The sequence below is a fragment of the Helianthus annuus genome, chromosome 4 (genome assembly GCF_002127325.2).
Source record: "Helianthus annuus cultivar XRQ/B chromosome 4, HanXRQr2.0-SUNRISE, whole genome shotgun sequence".
Classification (NCBI taxonomy): Eukaryota; Viridiplantae; Streptophyta; class Magnoliopsida; order Asterales; family Asteraceae; genus Helianthus; species Helianthus annuus.
In genome coordinates this window covers 38,998,293-39,019,910 of record NC_035436.2, presented here as the reverse complement: position 1 = coordinate 39,019,910, position 21,618 = coordinate 38,998,293, and the positions used below count along the sequence as shown (strand labels likewise).

The 21,618-nt window shown below is 39.5% G+C and overlaps 1 protein-coding gene across 1 annotated transcript; it reads right to left on the bottom strand.

Moving 5' to 3' along the window:
* Nucleotides 1–5,014: 5,014 nt before the first annotated feature.
* LOC110936197 (B3 domain-containing protein Os11g0197600) lies at nucleotides 5,015–11,806 on the bottom strand. The gene is made up of 7 exons (XM_022178541.2): nucleotides 11,445–11,806; nucleotides 9,239–9,770; nucleotides 9,017–9,153; nucleotides 7,824–8,292; nucleotides 7,135–7,298; nucleotides 6,302–6,636; nucleotides 5,015–5,268 (listed from the first exon to the last, which is right to left on the bottom strand). The coding sequence occupies exons 1-6, from the start codon at nucleotides 11,505–11,507 to the stop codon at nucleotides 6,322–6,324; spliced, it is 1,680 nt and encodes a 559-aa protein (XP_022034233.1). The 5' UTR covers nucleotides 11,508–11,806; the 3' UTR covers nucleotides 5,015–5,268; nucleotides 6,302–6,321.
* Between the last annotated feature and the right edge of the window lie 9,812 nt (nucleotides 11,807–21,618).

The following is a 21,618-nucleotide window of genomic DNA, read 5'->3' as shown; positions in this document are numbered from 1 at the left end:
TGATAATATGATAACTAGAACTCGATATGTATATATGATAAGTCAAGGTGGATGTTATAAGCGGGTAATTTAAACTGCCAATGACAGTTTCCCGCTTGAATTAACCGCCAAGTTTGACATGTATATAAGTGTAAGGACCGGCATCATTTACCGGTACCAAGACACTCAATTTCCTTTCGTTAATTGTCTGTCCATTCGTTTGTTTATTATCTGTTAATTATGTCAAACAAGTCCGCTGCAAACCATTGTTTGAATCATCTGCAAGATGATGATGTTCAGATCAAACCTGTGTTAACCCCAACATGTGGTATCAGAGCCACGGGGACAACACTTCCCTGTCAACACTGCAATGACAAAGAATCCAGACGACCACTGAAAATGCATCGAACAAAATTATGTTATTATTGTCATCGTCCAGGCCATTTCATATACGACTGCAAATCAAAGGAGAATGATGAAAATACACAACTGATTTCTCAAGCAGTAAATGCAGGAATAAGAAAACAAAGAGTATCAGTGGAAGAAAGAAACGAGATGATTGTGACTGGTTCAGAAGGCGGTACATGGGGAGACATATGGTATGTTAGTCTTTCGTTTACACAACACTATGCCGGTAATCTAAATGTTTTTAAACGTATCAAACATTTAGTGGGGGTTGAAACCAACTCGGGGGAAAATGATTTCTTGTTTATGAGGGGTATAGGGATTGTGGAAGTCAAATCTAATAACGAAAAACTGTTAATTCAGGGTGTCTTATACACACCGGAATTAGACAGAAACGTACTCAGTCTGAATCAGTTAACTATGCAAGGCTTTACGGTTAAGAAGGACGGAGATACTTGCAAAATATTTCCTATGTTCTCATCTCCAATTGATAACACAGTAAATGAAATAACGGGGTTAACGAAGGAAGATGAACTAGGCCTAAAGGAAAAACAAAAGGTCATACGGCTAAATGATGTAAATGAAAAATATAAAGAGGAATATCTTAATTCCTATTTCGAAGATTTACATGTTTCCTCCGATGAAACGGATTGGAGTGTGATGATCATAAGGGCTTTGGAATTCAATGATTTCAAAGATTGTGTGAATCTGTTAAATATGTTAGAAGATAGCAAGTTTGTGTTCCATTACAAGTACGAACTCGAAAAGAAATTCGACGAAATGGTGTCTTGGTTTCTTATAAGTTTCCTGGGTATAACAACAAGGCCAATGCCTCCGGTTATGACCGAGAACAGGAAAGTGGATCTGCTGAGTTTATACATGATTGTGGAACGGGATGGGGGTTACAACAGTGTAACCGAAGATAATCTATGGCCGATTATCGCCAAAGACATGGGCTTTGAATACAAGGATGGTGAATACATGCGGACAGTTTATGCCATGTATTTAGACATCCTTGTGTACTATTATAAGTTTAAAGCTGTGCAGACAAAAGCCAACGATTCAGAAAGGATGAAGGATAAGCAAGATGCACCTGAATGCAGTCTCGAAAGGAGCACAAGTGCTGAAGAAGTCAAGAATGTAACTGAAGTGGAATCCTTTGCACTGTATGCAGAAAATAGCTGGGAAGGAGCATGGAATGCACACAAGAAACGAAGAAAGTTTAACTTTGATCATGCAAGAAAAGCGGTTGAAGAAGCAAATGCAAGCGTTCTCAAGGGTGTTTCTAAACGTAATTAAGTTTAGGGGGAAGTATTAGATGAAACAATTATTAAACTTAATTTATGATATGTATATGTATTCGTATGATAATATGATAACTAGAACTCGATATGTATATATGATAAGTCAAGGTGGATGTTATAAGCGGGTAATTTAAACTGCCAATGACAGTTTCCCGCTTGAATTAACCGCCAAGTTTGACATGTATATAAGTGTAAGGACCGGCATCATTTACCGGTACCAAGACACTCAATTTCCTTTCGTTAATTGTCTGTCCATTCGTTTGTTTATTATCTGTTAATTATGTCAAACAAGTCCGCTGCAAACCATTGTTTGAATCATCTGCAAGATGATGATGTTCAGATCAAACCTGTGTTAACCCCAACAAAAATTCAGGGAGGGCTTCGGTATTGATTAACGGCTCACCATCAAGAGAGTTTGATATAAAGAGAGGGTTGAGACAAGGTGATCTGATAGCTCCATTTTTATTCAGCATTACAATGGAAGCGCCTCATTTAATCATGGCCAATACGGTAAGAAGCGGGGCTTTCAACGGGGCGAAACTACCAAACAACAGACTAAGGTTAACTCATCGATTTTTTTGCGGATGATGCTCTGTCTTTGGGACACAATTCGGAAGATGTATTCAAAAACTCAGCAAGAATTCTGAGATTGTTTCAACTCACCTAGGGATTCAAAGTGAACTTAGAAAAAGGTATGGTTTTCGGGTCAGAAAGGGATGTTCAGAAAATTGCAAGTTGATTAAGATGCTCGTTTGGTTCCCTTCTGTTTGCTTATTTAGGACCTATCGGAGTGAGTATGAAGAGAGAATCTCATTGGCATTCCACTTGGAATCTCAGTTCTTGATAAATTTAATTCATGACTTTCCACTTGGAAAGTTCGCCATCTTTCTTTTGCAGGTAAAATAACACTGATTAAAGCGGTCCTCGGAAGCATCCCAACGCACTATCTATCTATGTTCAAGGCACCAAATAAGATAATCAACTAGCTGGAAAAAATTCGAAGGAACTTCTTACGGGGCACAAAAGATTCAACAAAAAGAATTAGGTGGATTGCATGGGAAAAATCACAAAGGCTCGAGACAAAGGCGGGCTAGGAGTGGGGAAAATCAAGGATACGAACTCGGCACTACTCATAAAGTGGTGATGGCGGCTAAAGAAAGAAAAGGATCACTTATGAGTTATGGGCAAAAGTCATATTAGCATTACACAGTAAAGTACCTCTTTGCAAATCATTAAACGGGTCGTGGAGAAGCATAGCGGGTATCCAATCAAATATACTAAAGGTCGGTTTCGATATTCACTCCTCTCTTAAGGTTTGGGTAGGAAATGGGAACTAACCAGATTTTGGCTCGACAATTGGATTGAAGAAGGCATCCTATGCGATGTTTTCCTAGAACTTTCCGGTGCCTCTTCAAACAAAAGATGTACCGTTTCTTCTGGGTGGGACGCTCAAGAGGCTTGCTGGAACATAAGATGGAAGAACCAAACAATGACAATCCCATAGTTACAACAGAAGACACAATTGAATGCATTAGTCGACCAAACATCCATCACGAAGTTGAAGACAAATGATTATGGTGCGGAACTGAAGACGAAACATTCATAGTAAAATCCCGAAGAAACAACCGGAAGAACTCGATTTTGCTCGGATTTAAAATGCGTCGGCTCCTTCAGTAACTCTGAACGAGTCATGGAACCCTTGGGTTCCAAGGAACACCAACTTCTTCTCTTGGAGGGTTTTAATGGATAAAATTCCCACTAAAGTAGCTCTGAAGAAAAGATGCCTGAACACACTTGAGGATGGTTGTGTATGGTGCAATATCGGCAAAGACGAGCCTAACCACATTATGGTTAACTGCCATATTTCCAAAATCATCTGGTGGAATATTATGATGTGGATCAGAACTCAAAACCAACCGGCTCCTCACAACCTCTCGAGTGCGTTCAACTTGGGTGACTCCGTGGGCTCCAATCAGATACAAAAAAGATGCATCTCGTCTATTTGAATGACTGTAGTGTATGTTCTTTGGAGAAAAAGAAACGACAATGTATTCAACCAGAGGGAGGCACAAATTCATAACATCATAGAAGGCATCAAGACATTATCTTTTCTTTGGGTTAAAAACATAGAAGGCATCAAGGCTTATCTTTTCTTTGGGTTAAAAATAGGTCCAAATTACAGGGGATTACGTGGTAGAATTGGTGGGTCCATTTTTCCGGCCAAAAAAAAAAATTAATCATTCTGGTAAAATCAATTTGAAACCCATTAAGTTCACAAATGTAAGTGGTTAAAATTGTAAAATCACTTTGGTGGTTCTATGACAGATTTTAATGCTTCAAGTACCATGTCAAAGTGATTTTTTCAAAACCAAGATAATCTGCACTAAAGAAATAAGACTCAAGTGCAGAAGTGCAGTTTGTTGAAAGTTTTATAGTGTTACAGATTGTTATTTTCATGCCTACAAATCCAAAAACTGAGTATTCCTTGGTTTTACTTTTTTATGTAATGCATGATATTTTAATGGAGTTCAGATCGATATGGTTCGGGTTCTGTTACAAACAACACCTCTAAGTGTAAGTGGTTAAAACATATAATAACAGAAAATATTTAGTAGTTAAAATTGCAAATGGAAAAAGAGAAAGTAATAATAAAAAATGATATAAAGATAAGAATAAACAATGAGATGTGGAAGGTTTTAGAAAATAAGAGATAAAAACAAAGAATAAGTGCATTCATATTTTGGTCTCCATCTTTATCTTCATCTTCAAAATTTGAAGATTTAATATATTTTGCATCTTTATCAAAATCTCCCTCCATCTGTATCTCCATAATTTAGAGTTTTAGAAATTGTGATTCTCTAAATATAGAGATCCACTATCATCTCTATACATGTCTGTGAGTATACAAAGAGAAAGAAATTAATAAAATGGGTGTTTACAAGATACACATGAAAAATAAGATATAATAGGTTAAATAAAATTTTACAGAAAAATAATATTTAATTAAAGGGGGTTTCTCATATTTATTGAGTTTCCTTTTAAATTTATGTATAGACATTATAGCGTACTGGAGATGGATATGATCGGGTGATTCCGCTAGTGGATATTATTACAACTTCAAATAGCATAAGCAAGGAACACTATTCAACCATTTTGTTACGCCTTGTTATTTGATTCCGATTAAATACAAAATATGCCATACCCTCGAATGGTAGAAGCACATCCACAAAATCACTTTTAAAACGCACACCCAAACAACCTTAAGAAGGAGAGAACTTTGTCGGGTCTTCTTGAAGATTTAACTTACGTTTTCGATACCATACTTAATATGAACATAGAATGTGCGATAAATTTTAGTCGGTTTTTTGGCATCCAAACGATTACATTGCTGGTTAAATTGTCCTGGAAACGAGCTTAGCATTTTGATATATACTTTGATGGCACATTGCTTTTTCGTTCTACAAAACGATTGAAAGATACAAGATGTACCATAAGACGGAAAATGGGTACAATACACGGTAGATCTTTCTTCCAGCCTCTTTTTACCCGTGTAAGCAACTTCCCAATAAACAAAACCGACCTGCATAATAGAAATTATGTGACACGTTAGAGATAAAAACACATCTATAATCTGCTGATTTAATCTATTTAACATGTTAGAGATAAAAACATATCCGGAATTCACTTCTTTATTTGACCCGTAGAGAGAAACATATCCGGAATCCACTAATATATTTGACCAGTTAAAGATAAAAACATAGCCGGAATCCACTAATTTATTTGGCCCATTAGAGATAAAAACATATCCGAGATCCACTATTTATTTGACCCGTTAAAGATAAAAACATATTTGGAATCCACTTCTTTATTTTGACAAGTTTGAGAGAAAAACATATCCGGAAGCCACTAATTTATTTGACTAGAGATAAAAACATATCAAGAAGGAAAAATTACAAGTTTTGTCCTTTATCTTAATACCACTTATCAGGCAGTGTCCTTTTTAATGAACTTTGACAAGTTTTGCCCTTTACAAGGAATTTTGTTGCACATTTTGTCCTTTAGGCTTAACCCAGTTAGATTTTCTTGTTAAATCTTGTCACCCAAAGGTATTTTAGTCTTTTTACCCATTTATTTCAAGAGTCAACCCTAAAATATTTTGTTTTATTCTTTTAAATAATATTAAATAAATGGATAAAAAGACTAAAATACCCTTGGGTGACAAGATTTAACAAGAAAATCTAACTGGGTTAAGCCTAAAGGACAAAACGTGCAACAAAATTCCTTGTAAAGGGCAAAACTTGTCAAAATTCGTTAAAAAGGACACCGCCTGATAAGTGGTATTAAGATAAAGGACAAAACGTGTAATTTTTCCTGTCAAGAATCCACTAATTTATTTGACCTGTTAGAGATTAAAAAAAATGATCCAAACCCCACTAGTCCGTTTGACACGTTAGAGATTTAAAAATAAAGATAAATAATTTTTTTAGAAAGAAAAACATATCCAGAATACAGTAGAGGTATAAACATATTAGCAATCCACTCATTCATAAGTAAACAAAGTTGAAATTACCGACAATGCAAATAATTACTGAAAAGGTAAAATGAGTACTCACCAGAACATGACGCCTTTCTATCAACACGACACGTTCGCTAATGCATTAGAAGGTCCCGTTCCAGTTTCGTAATCAAGATTAATGCCATTCTTTCCAACACTTGTTATGTGGACTCGCATCTCACATTTACCAACAAGCTCGAAAATGCAAATATCTCCGAGTTGTATGTCATTGTCACGAACAAACGCCATCCACCCTCCACAAATAGTATGCAATGTTTGTACTTTAAGAGTCGGGACTGAATTTACCGTCCAGCATTCTCCCTTCAAATTGTGAAGGATGATCTCTGTTCTGTAGTTCGGAAGGTGTTCCATAGAAAACCGAAACGGAATTTTCTGTTTATTACATCAAAGAAAAAGTTAAGCTAAAAATGTAAATCAATAGACTTAACTGCCATTTTCGTCCCTGTGGTTTGTCCAATTATGCCAGTCCAAGCCAAATTTCATATTTGTACTATTTCCATTCCTGACATTCTTGAAACATGTCAGTTCCGTTCAAAAAAAAAAACTAAACGTCTGTTAAAACCTGTTGTTTAATGAAGGGTAAAATCGTCATTTTCCATTTTTCTTTTATTTTCCCTTTTTAAACCCTACTAAAATCTCACCCCTTTTTTAGGAAAAAGAAAATTGACGTTTTTACCCTTTATTAAACAGCAGATTTTAACATACGTTAGTTTTTTGGACAGAACTAGCGTGTTTCCAGAATATCAGGGACGGAAACGATACAAATTTGAAATTTGGCCTGGACTAGCATAGACCACAGGGACGAAAATGGCAGTTAACTACTTAACTCTACATCGAATGAAATAACTCGATATTTTTATGTAAACCCACCAGAGTGTAAGATCCACCTATGTTGAACTTTTTCATGACCCGAACAAAATAAGGAAAACTAGAAATGAATGATTCAGCGGCTATTTTTTCCTCGGGTGCTGATTTCATTGACGTAAACCCTGTCATAGAAGAACCCCGGTTTTCTTGAAACACTCTTGCTTTCCCTATCAATATTTGAGGTTAAATAATGAAACAAATTATATAGTTAATAGAAAAAATTGAATGAGTAAAATGCTATTTTTGTCCTCGAGGTTCGGCCACTTTTGCGACTTTCGTCTAAAGGTTTGTTTTTCCGCATCTGGCTCCAAAAGGTTTTAAATCTTGCCATTTCCATCCAATTCGTTAACTCCATCCATTTTTTGACGTTAAGTCAGGGATATTTTCGTCTTTTTAGACATTTTGTGATGATATAAATTATAAACGGTTTGGGTGGGGAGAAACTAGAAAATCAACAGAGGTGGATCTCTTTTTCTTATAGTGTTTTTTTATGTTAATAAAAGATGTCTAAAAAGACGGGAATGCCCCTTATTTCGCGTAGAAAAATGGATGGTGTTAACGAGTTGGATGTAAATGGCAAGCTTTCAAACCTTTTGGATCCAGACGCGGAAAAACAAACCTTTGGACGAAAGTTACAAAAGTGGCCAAACCTCGAGGACGAAAATGACATTTTACTCAAATTAAATTTATACCTGATTTTCCATTAACAGTTCTTAATTGTGAACCAACCGACCCCTTTGCTGCAATACCAAGTTTGACTTTTTCAATGGAGAAAGCAAACTTTTGACTTTCAGTCAAACCAGGAGTCTGTTTAAGTGATTTTCGTTTGACTTTTTTAGTCAACCTTCCGGAAACTTTATGAGCAGCCGCATTAGTTGACCCCTTAAGATCAATATGTTCATAGTCTTGTAGTTCTTGTCTAACTCTAAGAATGTTAACGCGCATTTCACATTTGCCGACAAGTTCAAATATGCAGACGTCTCTAATGTTAATGTTGTTACTGCGAACAAAAGCCAACCACCCGCCACAGAACGTATGTGACGTTTGCACCCGTGTGGTTGGAATTGAATTAACGGTCCAAGATTCTCCTTTTAAGTTGTGTAACACGATTTTTACTTTGCAGTTTGGAAGGTACGCCATAGCAAATTGATATGGAACATTCTGCATGATATGAATAGCAGGTCGGGATCAACACAACGATTGTTAATCATCATTATTACTAAAAAACAATCCTTAGCTACAGTAGCTAAGAGTTTTGTCTTTCAGTGGTTTTCTATTTATACCCCCTGTTATTTACTATATTTACTATACAACCCCTCAACTTTAACTTTCTTAACATACATGTTTAGTCCCTATAGTTTAATAAAGTTTTTTCCTTCGTAAATTAAACTTTGCTTATATATATATGTTTAGACCCTCTACTTCAACTTTGCTAATATACATGTTTAGTCCCTCTACTTTCAGTCTTTAACTTTGCTAATATACATGTTTAGTCCCTCTACTTTAATTCCTTTTTTCATCTTTTGCCTTTTAGTATTTTTTCCTCGCTAACGTGCCAAACCAAACCGACTACAACGGAACAATATCATTACCGGTATCCATATTAGCAGAACCGGTATCTTTTTTTTTTTTGCTTTTAGTGTTTCGTCTTTTAGTGATTTTTCCGAATACGTACGTTACCGTTTCGATGTTCTTTTCCCCATGGTTTTACGTTATCTCTTTTGATTGCTACACCCAGTGTCAGTATTGTACTAATAATCAAACTCCCGCCGCAATGCAGGGGTAAAAACCAAAAAATTTCTAGTTTTATTACTGTTTATAGACTTTACCGACATAATTGAGCATGAAAAGAGATTTAAAAAGGTGAAAAATAAGAGCTACGCACCATAGTATACGAACCGCTTATGTTAAACCTTTTCATAACTTGAGTAAAGTGCGGAAAACTTGAAGTAAACGATTGCGCTATCTTATCCGCTTCAGAAGCTGATAACCGACCCAACTCATCATCATTAGGGCATACCTCTGCAATTAAGATTCATTAAAAATCCATACACAACCACAACACAATATCCACTAAAAAAGTAAATAAAATAACAATCACTTTAACCTGATATCGGCATAACATTGTTCAGGGGACTCTTCATCGCACCGCTACAAAAATCCGCATTGTTTAAAAAATCCGCAACTTCACATTGTCCATTTAATCCATTAACGGATTCTTGTAACCCTAATTGTATGTCATGAGCGGGTTGTGAGCTTCTCGCTTTCTTTGGCACGCAGTCAACCGCGTTATTAAACAAAGACGCGTATTCGCGTTCACGTTCTCTTTTTTTACCAAAATGTTGATCGAAGATGCTTAGATCTTGATGACACTCAGCAGAAAACGCGGTTTCCTTTTCGCACGAACTTTGGTCGAATATTTGTAATGTGAAATGCAGGTTACCGTCGTATCTGAAAACTAAAGAGTCACCGTTTTCTAAGAAGTGATCTCTCACAAAACTTGCCCATCCGTTTAAGATGAATAAGCCGTCGGTTTCCTGTGCCAGGTCAGCATGCCACGTGTTTCCGCTTGGACCCGTTAAGTAAACTGTACCAGTTGTTTTCCCCTCCAAATGTTTGACAAATTTTGAAGGTATTTTCTGTAGGTAATCAGTAATCACCAGACACCAATTACAAGAGGATATTTTTCATCTGTATCTTATTTTGACAAATATACACATGATTTTTCATTACCATAAACAGTCAAGAACATATGATTTCAACAAATCTATCAAAACCAAGGTTTAAAAAGGCAGAAACGGGTATCGAGACGTTTTCCCTTAGCCTCAAGAGGCCTAAGCCTCAAAACATTATTAAAAAAATTAAAAATATATATATATATATATCTCATAAAATCACAAATTACGATAAAACAAACATCATAAATAGAAAATAGGAAAACAAACAAGGTTTAACATAAAACAAACATCATAAAATAGTTCGAACAACTTAAATTAGTAATGTTATGACATCTAAATATCATAGAACTCGTTTTCCTCCGCATCATCATCCTCAAAGTTTTCATCTGGCATATTTAGATCGTCATCGTCATCAACCAAATTAATAACACTTTTCCTTTTCCTCCTAGATGATGAACTCTCACCTTTTTCGTCATTTGACATTTTGACCCGCCAACTCCACCAATGCCATCTTCATCCCCACTCGGGTCAGCTCTCCACTCATCATCCGACAAAACATCATCGGCAACTATCAAGACTTCATCATCTTTTAGATTCGTCTTCTTTATAAACTTTTGCTTCAATCTCCTATTGTGCATAACGATAACGTACACCAACTTGTTCATCCTATTCGTGCCCAACCGATATCTTCTTTTCGATTAGGTTTTTTTAACCTAATAGATGTTTTTTAAGTGAACTATTGGGTTGGCCCACCAATTAAGCCTAATAAACACTAAATGGGTCTAAAATAAAGTCCAAAAAACCTAAAATTTTCCATTTTCACAAGGTCTGGTGGCCTCACTGCCTCGCCTCTCACCGGCTCAGCGCCTCGGACAGCCTCGGATGACTGAGGCCTAGGTTTCAGTTGACCCCTATGAGGCTAAGCCTTTAAGCGTAAACCTCGAGGCGGGCCTCGGAAAGCCTTTTTAAACCATGATCAAAACTTAGGTTTCCAAAAGTGCGCAGGTCCTTTCGCTTTTGTGTTGGTAAGGCGTGATCTGTGCCTTTTGGCGCAGTTAAGGCGCAAAAGGTGCACGAAAAAACGGCTTAAGGCGCAGGTGAAGCACGTGCCTCATGTACATGACAACTTTTTGTGCACTAGGACGTCATACTACAGGCTTTTTAGGTTATACATGTAGCTAAATTTATATATAAAGCTTATTTATAGCTAAATTTTGGATAGGATGCTAGAAACCTATGAGAAACATAAAAAAAAATTATATAAGCATCTTGCGCCTTGCGTACGAAAAGCGTGTGCTTTTACACTTTACGCCTCGGCTTTCTAAAACCAAGATCAAAACAATGTAGTATCTAAACAAATCAGGCATGAATCCTGGTGATTAAATGCAGTTTACTTTTTATAATTTATACATTAATGATAACATATGATAACCCCCAATTTGTTAACTATACTATACTGATCCCTAACTAGAAATCTGTAAATGCAAGCCCTAAAACGAAGAATCAAATCATAAAATATGTATTGAAGTTGAATCATGAAGTAAGAGAACACAAATAACAACAAAGTGATGTAACATTGTGTTACACATTCATGATGCGTATAAAAATAAAATAAAAGAAGATTAGAGTACCAACCAGTTTATGGATGGAAAGATTAGGGTTGAAGGGGTTGATAAAATGAGGTTGTGGTGCATTCATGGTGTTTGTTTGTTGGAAGGAATCAGGTGGTGTAAAACCCTAGAAATGATGAGTTGATGACATTTGCTGGATGCACCGTCAATTCAATTCAATTGAATCAATCTCTTTCGTCACGTGAGACTTTGAAGATATACACAGTGGGGAGAGAGAGAGAGAGAGAGAGGGCAATACAGAGGGTGTACCTTAAACCAGAGAGAGAGAGAGAAGGGAGAGAGAGAGGAAGAGAGAGAAGAAGAGAGAGAGAACGAACGAGGGAGAGAAAGAGTAAGAGAGGGAGAGGGAGAGAGAGAGAAAGGTGGGGCCACGAAAAAGGTAGGACAATGTAACCAATAATATAATTTTAAGGCTACAAGGTATGGTGATGGTCCATCCTTGGAGGATGATCCGGGCGACACGTCATAGTCCTCCCAAGGATGGATCATCCTCCAAAACTAAAGGGCATGGGAGGATGGTCCTAGTCATAGTCCTCCACCACTTTTATGTTTTTTTATTTTTTTTAATCTTCAACTTTTATTTAACATTTAACATATAAACTAACAAAATATTTCCATTAATATTAAAAACGCATTACATAAACTTAAAAAAGAAACATAAACTTAAAAAAAAAAATAAACCATAGACTTAACTAAAAAAAGTTATTTTTACGAACCTTTTATCGGGTGTGTTGACGTGCCTATGTAAGCCTTCGCTAAGGCTTCTTACTCGAGTTGGGTGACGCAGACAAAAACCATGCATCGGATCCGATGTCGTCCAATTCCTTAGTAGCATCTTGCCATTAGTAAACAATAACCAAACCCTTTCAGTTTCATAAAATGCTAGTGACAGGAAAGCAGAATAGTATATAATTCTTCAATCATGATCAAGTGACATATAATGTAAAAAGGTTAAAATCAAACAACATGCTAGATTATACAGTGGGAAAATTGATCTACTAATCTAGTTTCAAATCTTACTACTCATTCTAACCAACTTTGCTAATGTTTCTTGAGTAGCCAAAGTTTGAGCATGATTATGGCCAAGCATAACTGTCCTTATACTAATACATGTCCTGCACAATTCTTCCCCATTATCAAAACACCCACCTCTCATCAACAATTTAGCTCTTGTTTCCAGCAATGTCGCCTTCAAAAGAGTCACGTCTTGCCAAACATACTCGTCGATTCGCTGGTGCGAGCTCATCTTGTTCTTCCAACAAAGCGATCCATGACACCAATCTTGTATTTGCGAAACAAACGACTTCTCCACTTCTTCAAGAACATTTGTGCAGACTTTTAGCAGCTCCAAAGATGAATTACATCTTGAAAAAGTGGTGAACGCCTTGATCGCTAACGGGAGAGCCGTTTTCTTGATGAAAAGGACCATGTCGTGGGCTTTTAGTTGGAGTAATGGTGGCTCGGATTTGTACCCGAATATGAGAAAAGTCGACGCCCAAAGATGGTCCGAGTTTGAAACCGGGTTTCCTAGTTTTCGGATGCCTTGAATTGTTGCTTCGGCTGGAAGTAAACCGCCTATTAGATTTGCGAAACCAAGATTCGCCTTTGCATTTCTTGTCCTCCCAAGCAGCTGGATCGAACAGAAATCATAACCGAAAAAAACCTAACTGAAAACATGAACACCACTACTTGAGAAACAATCATCCATATCAAGATCACAACACTTTAACCTAAATTTACATAAACAAACCCTAAAATTTCCTTAAACTCAAATCAATCCACTAACCGACAAGAAAAACTTCACTTTCCCCAAATCTAAACATAAAACCGATCGATTAACACAATAAACAACAACACATACGCATCAATTACACGTAACACACATCAATTTAACAATTAGAAACAAAATTATAGAAAAAAAACTGGATCTAATCCTGGGTGTATATGGCTAACAATAAGTCTGCAAATCAGTTGAACTTTGCCGTTAAAATCGAAAATAAAACCCTAGATTTTGGGATCATAAAGCTGAGAGAAAAAAACACACCTTTTTGGCTTTTATGGAGCGTCTCAATCGTCCTAGGCTCGACGAACTCGACGACGACGGGAGGGGAGAAATGGATGGCGGATCGTCGCCGGGCCATGACGGGGGTGGGACGAAGCCCACACCGTCTAGCCTAATAAGTTTTTGTTTTTGAAAGCCAAACTTTATTAAAACACAACACCGGGAAAAGTCCAAGGCGGAGATACCCCTATACACAAGAGTTACATTACATCAAAATAAATGTTTGCTAATCCTTCCAAACCACTTCACTCTTTCTACACCTGTTGGAATACCAAAGAAACCCCAACACTTTAATATCGGAAACAATCTCTACCATGTTTCTGTTAGAATTTCTGAATATCTTCTCGTTCCTAGCCTTCCAAATACGCCAACACGTCAAAATAACAATACCATCAGGGAAAAGTCACCTTGATAATGAGTCTAGACTTTCTCTTTGGAAGCCCTCGACTTTATCCATCGGGGAAAAGTCACCTTGATAATGGTGGAGGGAGTTTGTCGCGTGGGGAGGTGTTGCCAGTCCTGTTTCGGTGAGTGTTTGAGTGCTTGGGCGGTAACTACTCACCGAGTGTTTGAGTGAGTGTTCTAGAAATAAAAAAAATATGTATTGAAAGAAAGAGTGGGTGTTTGACCATTGCTAGTGTTTGAGTGAAAAATGGGGAACGGAGTGGGGACTTGACATAGCATGACATTATTGGCTAGGGAATAAGTTTACCACTCACCATTTGGTGACCACTCCCTCCACCCTAAAATCCGTGATGGAGTGTCTTTCAAATTATTACTTCTCGTTATTTAAAGTTCTAGGTGGTGTCATTAAAAAACATGAGTCGATGATTAGGAAGTTCTTATGGGGTCTCTCGAATGGCGCTTCAAAGACCGATTGGGTTGCTTGGGACCGGGTGGCGTCTCCAAAGTATGCTGGAGGTATTGGGCTGAAGAAGTTAAATCTTATTAATGACACCTTATTGTTAAAGTAGGGATGGAGGTTCAAGACCGAGAAAGATAGCCTTTAGGCTAAGATTATTTCGGCTTTACACTCTGCTGGGAGTACGTGGGATTTTTTACCGACTCGTGCATCGCTGAATAGGGTGTGGGGAAAAATTGCTAAACTCGCTTCGAAACCAATGGTGGGAAGGGAAACTTTCAAGTTTTTTATGAAAGGGGTTGTGGGAAATAGGTCTGATATATATTTCTTGCTTGATCCTTGGTTGAAGCCGAAACCATTTAGATTTCTTTTTCCTAACATGCTCAGGTTAGAGATGGATAAAAAATGCAGGGTGAAAGAGCGAGTGGTTAGACAGATCTCGAAGCCGGATGCGGCGTGGAGGGGGAGAAGTGCTCCGACTACGAATCTAGAGTTAGCCGAATGGCCAACTTGTATTCGCTAATGTGTGAGGTCATGTTGGAAGATAAAGACGATAAATGGAGCTGGCTCGGCAATAAGGAGGGTGAGTTTAGCGTGGGATCTATAAAAAGACTTTACGAGTCTGATATCGATTATAGTTCCAAGTTTGTTTGGGACTGGTGTAAATGGATTCCTCTTAAGTGCAATCTTTTCGAGGGATTTTTTACCGTTTCTTGCAACGCTGAATGGGTGTGGGGGGAAATTGCTAAACTTGCTTCGAAACCAATGGTGGGAAGGGCAACTTTCAAGTGTTTTATGAAGGGGGTTGTGGGGAATGGGTCTAATATATATTTTTGGCTTGATCCTTGGCTAAAGCCGGGACCGTTTAAATTCCTTTTTCCTAACCTGTTCAGGTTAGAGATGGATAAAAAATGTAGGGTGAAAGAGCGGGTGGTTAAATCGATCTCGAACCCGGATGCGGCGTGGAGGTGGAGAAGTGCTCAGACTACGAATCTAGAGTTAGCCAAATGGGCCAGCTTGTATTCGCTAATGCGTGAGGTTATGTTGGAAGATAAAGATGATAAATGGAGTTGGCTCGGCAATAAGGAGAGTGAATTTAGTGTGGGATCTATAAAAAGACTTTACGAGTCCGATATCGATTATAGTTTTAGGTTTGTTTGGGACTGGTGCAAATGGATTCCTCTTAAGTGCAATCTTTTCACGTGGAGGGCTGAGTTGGGCAAAATTCCCATGAAGGAAGTTTTAATGAAGAGAGCTATCCCGGTTGTGAATGAGTTGCGTCCTCTATGCGGCTCGGAGACGGAGACTGTCACGCATATCTTCACTGCTTGCTGCGTGGCTACGTTTTTATAGCAGAAGATTAGCACGTGGTGCAAAACGTCGTTTCTCTATGCGTTTTTGTTTCGAGACATTTTGGAGAACCACAATCATTGCGGTTTTAAGGGGAAGGAAAATGAAGCATACCAGGGGATAGTGATTACTGCCTGCTGGAGGTTATGGAAAGCTAGGAACGAGTTAATTTTCACGGGTAAAGATGTTAAGGTTGAAGATATTTTTAGTGACGCCAAGGCAACGAGCTTTCTTTGGTTCAGAAATAGGTCCAAACATAAACATGTTACTTGGGAAGAATGGTGTAAATTTGTAATTATGTAGTTGGTTGTTTTGTGGCCGCCCGGTTTTCGGGTTTGCGCTGGTTTTAATGAAGCTCCCTTTTCAAAAAAAAAAAAAAAAAAAAAAAAAAAAAAAAAAAAAACTCTTTTTGTTAAACGGCTAATGCAGTTGGTTTCGAAGATATCCGTTTTCTCGAAGCAAGAACAAGCTCTTAAACTCTATCCCAAGTTCGCATCCTTCTAAGTAGTGTTCACTCCCATTATATACGTATTACATTTAGTAGAGATTAAACTAAAGACCTTAATGTGGTGATGGCTGGATTAACCGAATAAAAGAATAGATCCAGAGCCCAGGGCCGTTCCTACGTTTTTGGAGACCTTAAGCGAACTACGAAGTGGAGACTGTGACAACTCGAAACTTAGAACCTTTCTTGTATCGTGATGTAACATGCTTGAACGCTATGTGACTAGTTAACTTGTTAACTTAATGATAAACGTGAACCTTTTATGTGATATGTGTCTTGTTTGTGTGCATATATATTTATACGTGTTATAAGTGAACCGAGAACCCAACCCGAGAACAAAGGACCCGACTCGAGACCATGAGGTCTCGAGTGTATAGTAACCGAATGGGCCTTGGGCCGAGAACCTAGTGACCGGTTTGGGCCATTGGGCCGTGACCCCCTTAACCGATTTACAAACCCATTAAGGGTGCACCACTTGAACTAGCATATATATACCACTCCCTAGTTAACCTTGTCATTTGTTGAACAACACATACACACACACTCTCCTATCTTCCCTCTCACTAAAACCATAAGAACACAAACACACCTCCAAGCTCTCGGATCCAATCGGTTGGCACAAGAACTCTCGGGTTTGGACTTTGGATCGACTCACACACGCACCTCACCAACCGGTTAGTATTTATGGTGTTTATGGATTTATGTTAGTTATGTTAAATGATAAAATGCATGAGATGATGGTTATTGTTAGTGTTTACATGATGTTCTTGATGTATATGATGATTCTAATGTGCACAATGTTGATAACCGGTTAGCATATATTATATGGTGAGTTGTGATATTTTGTGTCTAAATGAAGTTTGAACCACTTATGTTGATGAACATGAAATCGGGTTGCACTTGTCATGAAATCGGACTTATATAAAAACCGAGTTGTGTGTTATGCTAAGTGTTTTGATGCTTGTTCATAATTTGTTGAAAAGGGTTATTTTTGTTATGAATGATTGAAGAACTTGATGAATGTGTTATGAATATGTTTGAATATATGAAGAACAATTTGAATGATGGTTGAAGATGTGAAAACCCTTATGATTTTGATCCATTTTTACTAATAGACTGATTAGGAAAACTTGTTAGTAAAATCCTATTGGTTGTTTCCTGATTTGGGCCTGATTACATAGTACCATTAGGCTGACTATATCTGAATCAACACTGAACATGAAAACGACAGCATTCCGACTCGCAATCACACAGTTGCGACTCGCAACCACAGCGTGATAACTCGAGACCACGCGGTTGCGACTCGCAACCACAGCATGACAAGCCGAGACCACAGGTTGCGACAAAGGTTACGAGTCCCGTTGCGACTCGAGACCTTAGCATGACGAACCGAGACCACGATTGCGACATAGGTTGCGACTCGCAACCACCTAAGATCAGCACAAACAGCATGACTCGAGACCATGCTTGCGAGTCCGGTTGCGACTCGAGACCACACTTTTGGGCCTAAGTTAGTGGGCCGGACTTATGAACTTCTGTGCTACTGTTGACGTGTTGCTTGGGCCTGTTATCACGAGCCCAACTGTTTGGGCCTCACAATTGGACTTTGGGTTTGTATTTGACTGTTACCTGTGAACTGTTTATGTTAAACGTGTTGCCATGATTATTACCTGTGTACAATACGTGTTGAACATACGTGCACTGCTTGGCTTGAATCTGATACGAATAATACCTGTGATAGGACCTAATTGATTACCTGCAACTTAATTGACTTTCTGTGATTAACTGCCGAGCAAACCAAGGTGAGTTCACACCCTCTACAAAGCATGGGATTCCCTGGGTTGGGAACGGGGTTAAGGAACGTGGATTCCTCGTCCTCCTTGGGTAGGACGTCAGTGGTTCAGGAATATGATTCCTCGTCCGGATGGACGGATAACACGTACTAGACTAAAACTCTATCACAAAGTCCCTCCTTTTTGTATCGACTAATCGCCGGGCCAATGGCGAGCGGGTCATTAGTTAGATAGCGCTATTTAGGTCTGACAAGCCTCACACCGTGCCGCAGAGGACGGGCGTGAACTAATGGATCTGGGGCACGTCAATGATGATAGACATTGATGTTTTCAGGGCACATAAACATGACTACAGTCAGCAGTCGATATGGTAACGAGTCTAGTATACACATGGGGTAGCCCCCATGGCTGGAGAGCCAGATGATGTACATGGGGTAGCCCCCACGGCCGAAATGCCTGATAACTAACATGGGGTAGCCCCCACGGCTGGAGTGCCGGAGTAACTGGGAATGAACATGTCACGTTTTTAAACTATGGGGTAACCCCCACGGCAGGATGCCAGTTAAAGGAAACTGTTTTCGAAACAACTAAAACGAACACCCAACTGTGAACTCACTAAACTAGTTGTTGACTCGTTACTACATGCTTTGCAGGACCATAGGTACCCAGCTGGAGCTTGCATGGAGGAGAGTCGTTGTGGGACACAGACTGCTGCGTGTCATATTTCATTTGAAAACATTTGAACTTATGTTATAACTTAAAACTTATGCTTCCGCTTGCAACTTAACTTGTTTGTTTTGAAACACCAAATCGTATTGGTTAAACTTTTATAACTGCTTATATGCTTGTTCAGTATGATTGGTGGCTGGATCCTGGTCAGTCACGCCTCCAAGCGGTAGTACTCCGCAGGTGGGATTTTTGGGGGTGTGACAGATTGGTATCAGAGCCATTGGTTATAGTGAACTTGGTTTTAATAAAGGAGAAACGTTTTTGTTAAAACCAGACTATAACCGGTTTAGTGCTCAACGGTCCACAACGACACTTCGCTCCTCATGCAAGGCTCGACATTCTAGGTAATATGATGTGCGTATATTGCCTACTTGTTAGTTACGTAGTACATTGCTCATGGTATGCTTGATTAGTATAACTACTGTTGTTTGAACACGTGTGTGCTTACTCTGTCCTACTATCGTACTTTCACGAACCTCTCTCACACGTATTACTCTTATTATGAAGAATCATGTCTGGACGCGTTAACATGACACAAGCCCAGTTGACGGCTTTGATCAACGAGCGAGTTGCCGCAGCGCTTGCAGCTGCAAACGCAGGAGGTATATCCTGCAGTCCGAAATTGTTCTAGGATCGTTAGGATCCTACTCTCGTGAACCAACCTTTGTGTTAAACTCTGTCTTTCTTTCACCTACCTTAGGTCAATATGCTCAGGCACCGGTGTGCACTTTTAAGACCTTTATGGACTGTCGACCCACAACTTTTAGCGGAACTGAAGGAGCAGTAGGTCTCCTACACTGGTTTGAGAAACTGGAGTCTGTGTTCGAAATGTGTGAATGCCCTGAAGCGCGCAGGGTGAAGTATGCTACTGGTACTCTCGAGGGTTTGGCCCTCACGTGGTGGAATGCTCAAGTGCAAATGCTGGGGTTGGTTGCTGCCAACGCCACCCCATGGGAAAATTTCAAGGAAATGATCAGGGAGGAATACTGCAGTCGTGACGACATTCACAAGCTGGAAGATGAGTTCTACAATCTCAAGATGACGGGGTCAGAGATTGAGGCATACACTAAGAGATCGCATGAGCTTGCCTTGTTGTGTCCTACTATGGTGGATCCTCCGTATAAGCGAATTGAACTCTATCTCAAGGGCTTGGTGCCAGAGATCCAAAGTCATGTGACTTCAGCAAACTTGACTACTATCCAGCAGGTTGTTCAGTTGGCTCACCGTCTTACTGACCAAGCGGTGGAGCAGAACAAGTTACCCAAGCGCATAGGTGCTGCAACTACTTCTGGTACTTCTAGTGGGGATAAACGGAAATGGGATGGAACTTCAAGCAGGGGTTCAACTTCTGTGCAATCTCAGTCTCAGCAGAGAAAGACGGACGATCACAAGAGCCCCAGTCAGCAATCGTCTGGTGGTCAAAGTCACGGTGGGTACAAGGGGAATCACCCCAAATGCAATCGTTGCAACCTACACCACAGTGGGCCATGCACCAGGGGCAACTGTCATCGGTGCAACAAGCCTGGTCATGTTGCAAAGGATTGCAGGAGCGCATACCCCGCCAATCAGAATCGTCAGCAACCTCAGCAGAACCAGCGACAACAGCAGGGTAACAACAAAGGGTGCTTTCAGTGTGGAGCTGAAGGCCACTTCAAGAAAGATTGTCCCCAACTGAACCAGAACAACAACAACAATCAGGGGAATGGTAACAATGGGAACAACAACAACAATGGTGCTAGGGGACGAGTGTTCGTGATTGGTCAAGGTGAAGCAAGGAATGATCCCAACGTGGTGACGGGTAAGTTCCTTCTCGACGACTTTTATGTTACAGTCTTATTTGATTCGGGTGCCGATACTAGCTATGTGTCACTAGAAGTTAGTAAGATGCTTAAGCGTATTCCTACACCCTTGAGCGACAAGCACACTGTAGAGCTAGCTAATGGTAAGAGTTTGGAGGCCTCACACGTAGTCAAGGGTTGCCAGCTTATTCTCGCTAACCAGACCTTCTCTATTGATCTCATTCCTATTGTCTTGGGTAGCTTCGACGTTGTCATTGGGATGGATTGGTTATCCCAACACCGAGCAGAGATTCTTTGCAACGAGAAGATCGTTCGTATTCCTGGTTTTGGTAGTGAACCTCTCATGATTCGTGGCGACAAGAGAAGTGCTGTTGAGAACATCATCTCTCTTCTTAAGGCCCAGAAGTACTTACGAAAGGGCCACACTGCGATTTTGGCTCTAGTTACTGATACCACAGAGAAGGAGAAGAAGCTAGAAGATTTTCCCGTTGTACGCGACTATCCTGAGGTATTCCCTGAGGAATTACCTGGTCTTCCGCCCCATCGCCAAGTCGAGTTTCAGATTGAACTAGCTCCTGGAGCTGCGCCTGTAGCCCGTGCACCTTATCGTTTAGCACCATCAGAGTTGGAAGAACTCTCCACGCAACTACAAGAACTCCTGGATAAGGGTTTCATTCGTCCTAGCTCATCGCCTTGGGGAGCTCCAGTATTATTTGTGAAGAAGAAGGACGGTACCTTCAGAATGTGTATCAACTATCGCGAACTCAACAAGGTGACTGTGAAGAACCGTTATCCTCTACCGCGCATTGACGACTTGTTCGACCAGTTGCAGGGGTCGAGCTACTATTCAAAGATCGATCTGAGATCGGGATATCACCAGTTGAGAGTTCGAGAAGAGGATGTCTCTAAGACAGCCTTTAGGACTCGATATGGGCACTATGAGTTTTTGGTCATGCCGTTTGGGCTGACAAACGCACCCGCAGTTTTCATGGATTTGATGAATCGAGTGTGCAAGCCTTACCTAGACAAGTTTGTTATAATCTTCATCGACGACATCCTGATCTATTCTAAGAGCAAA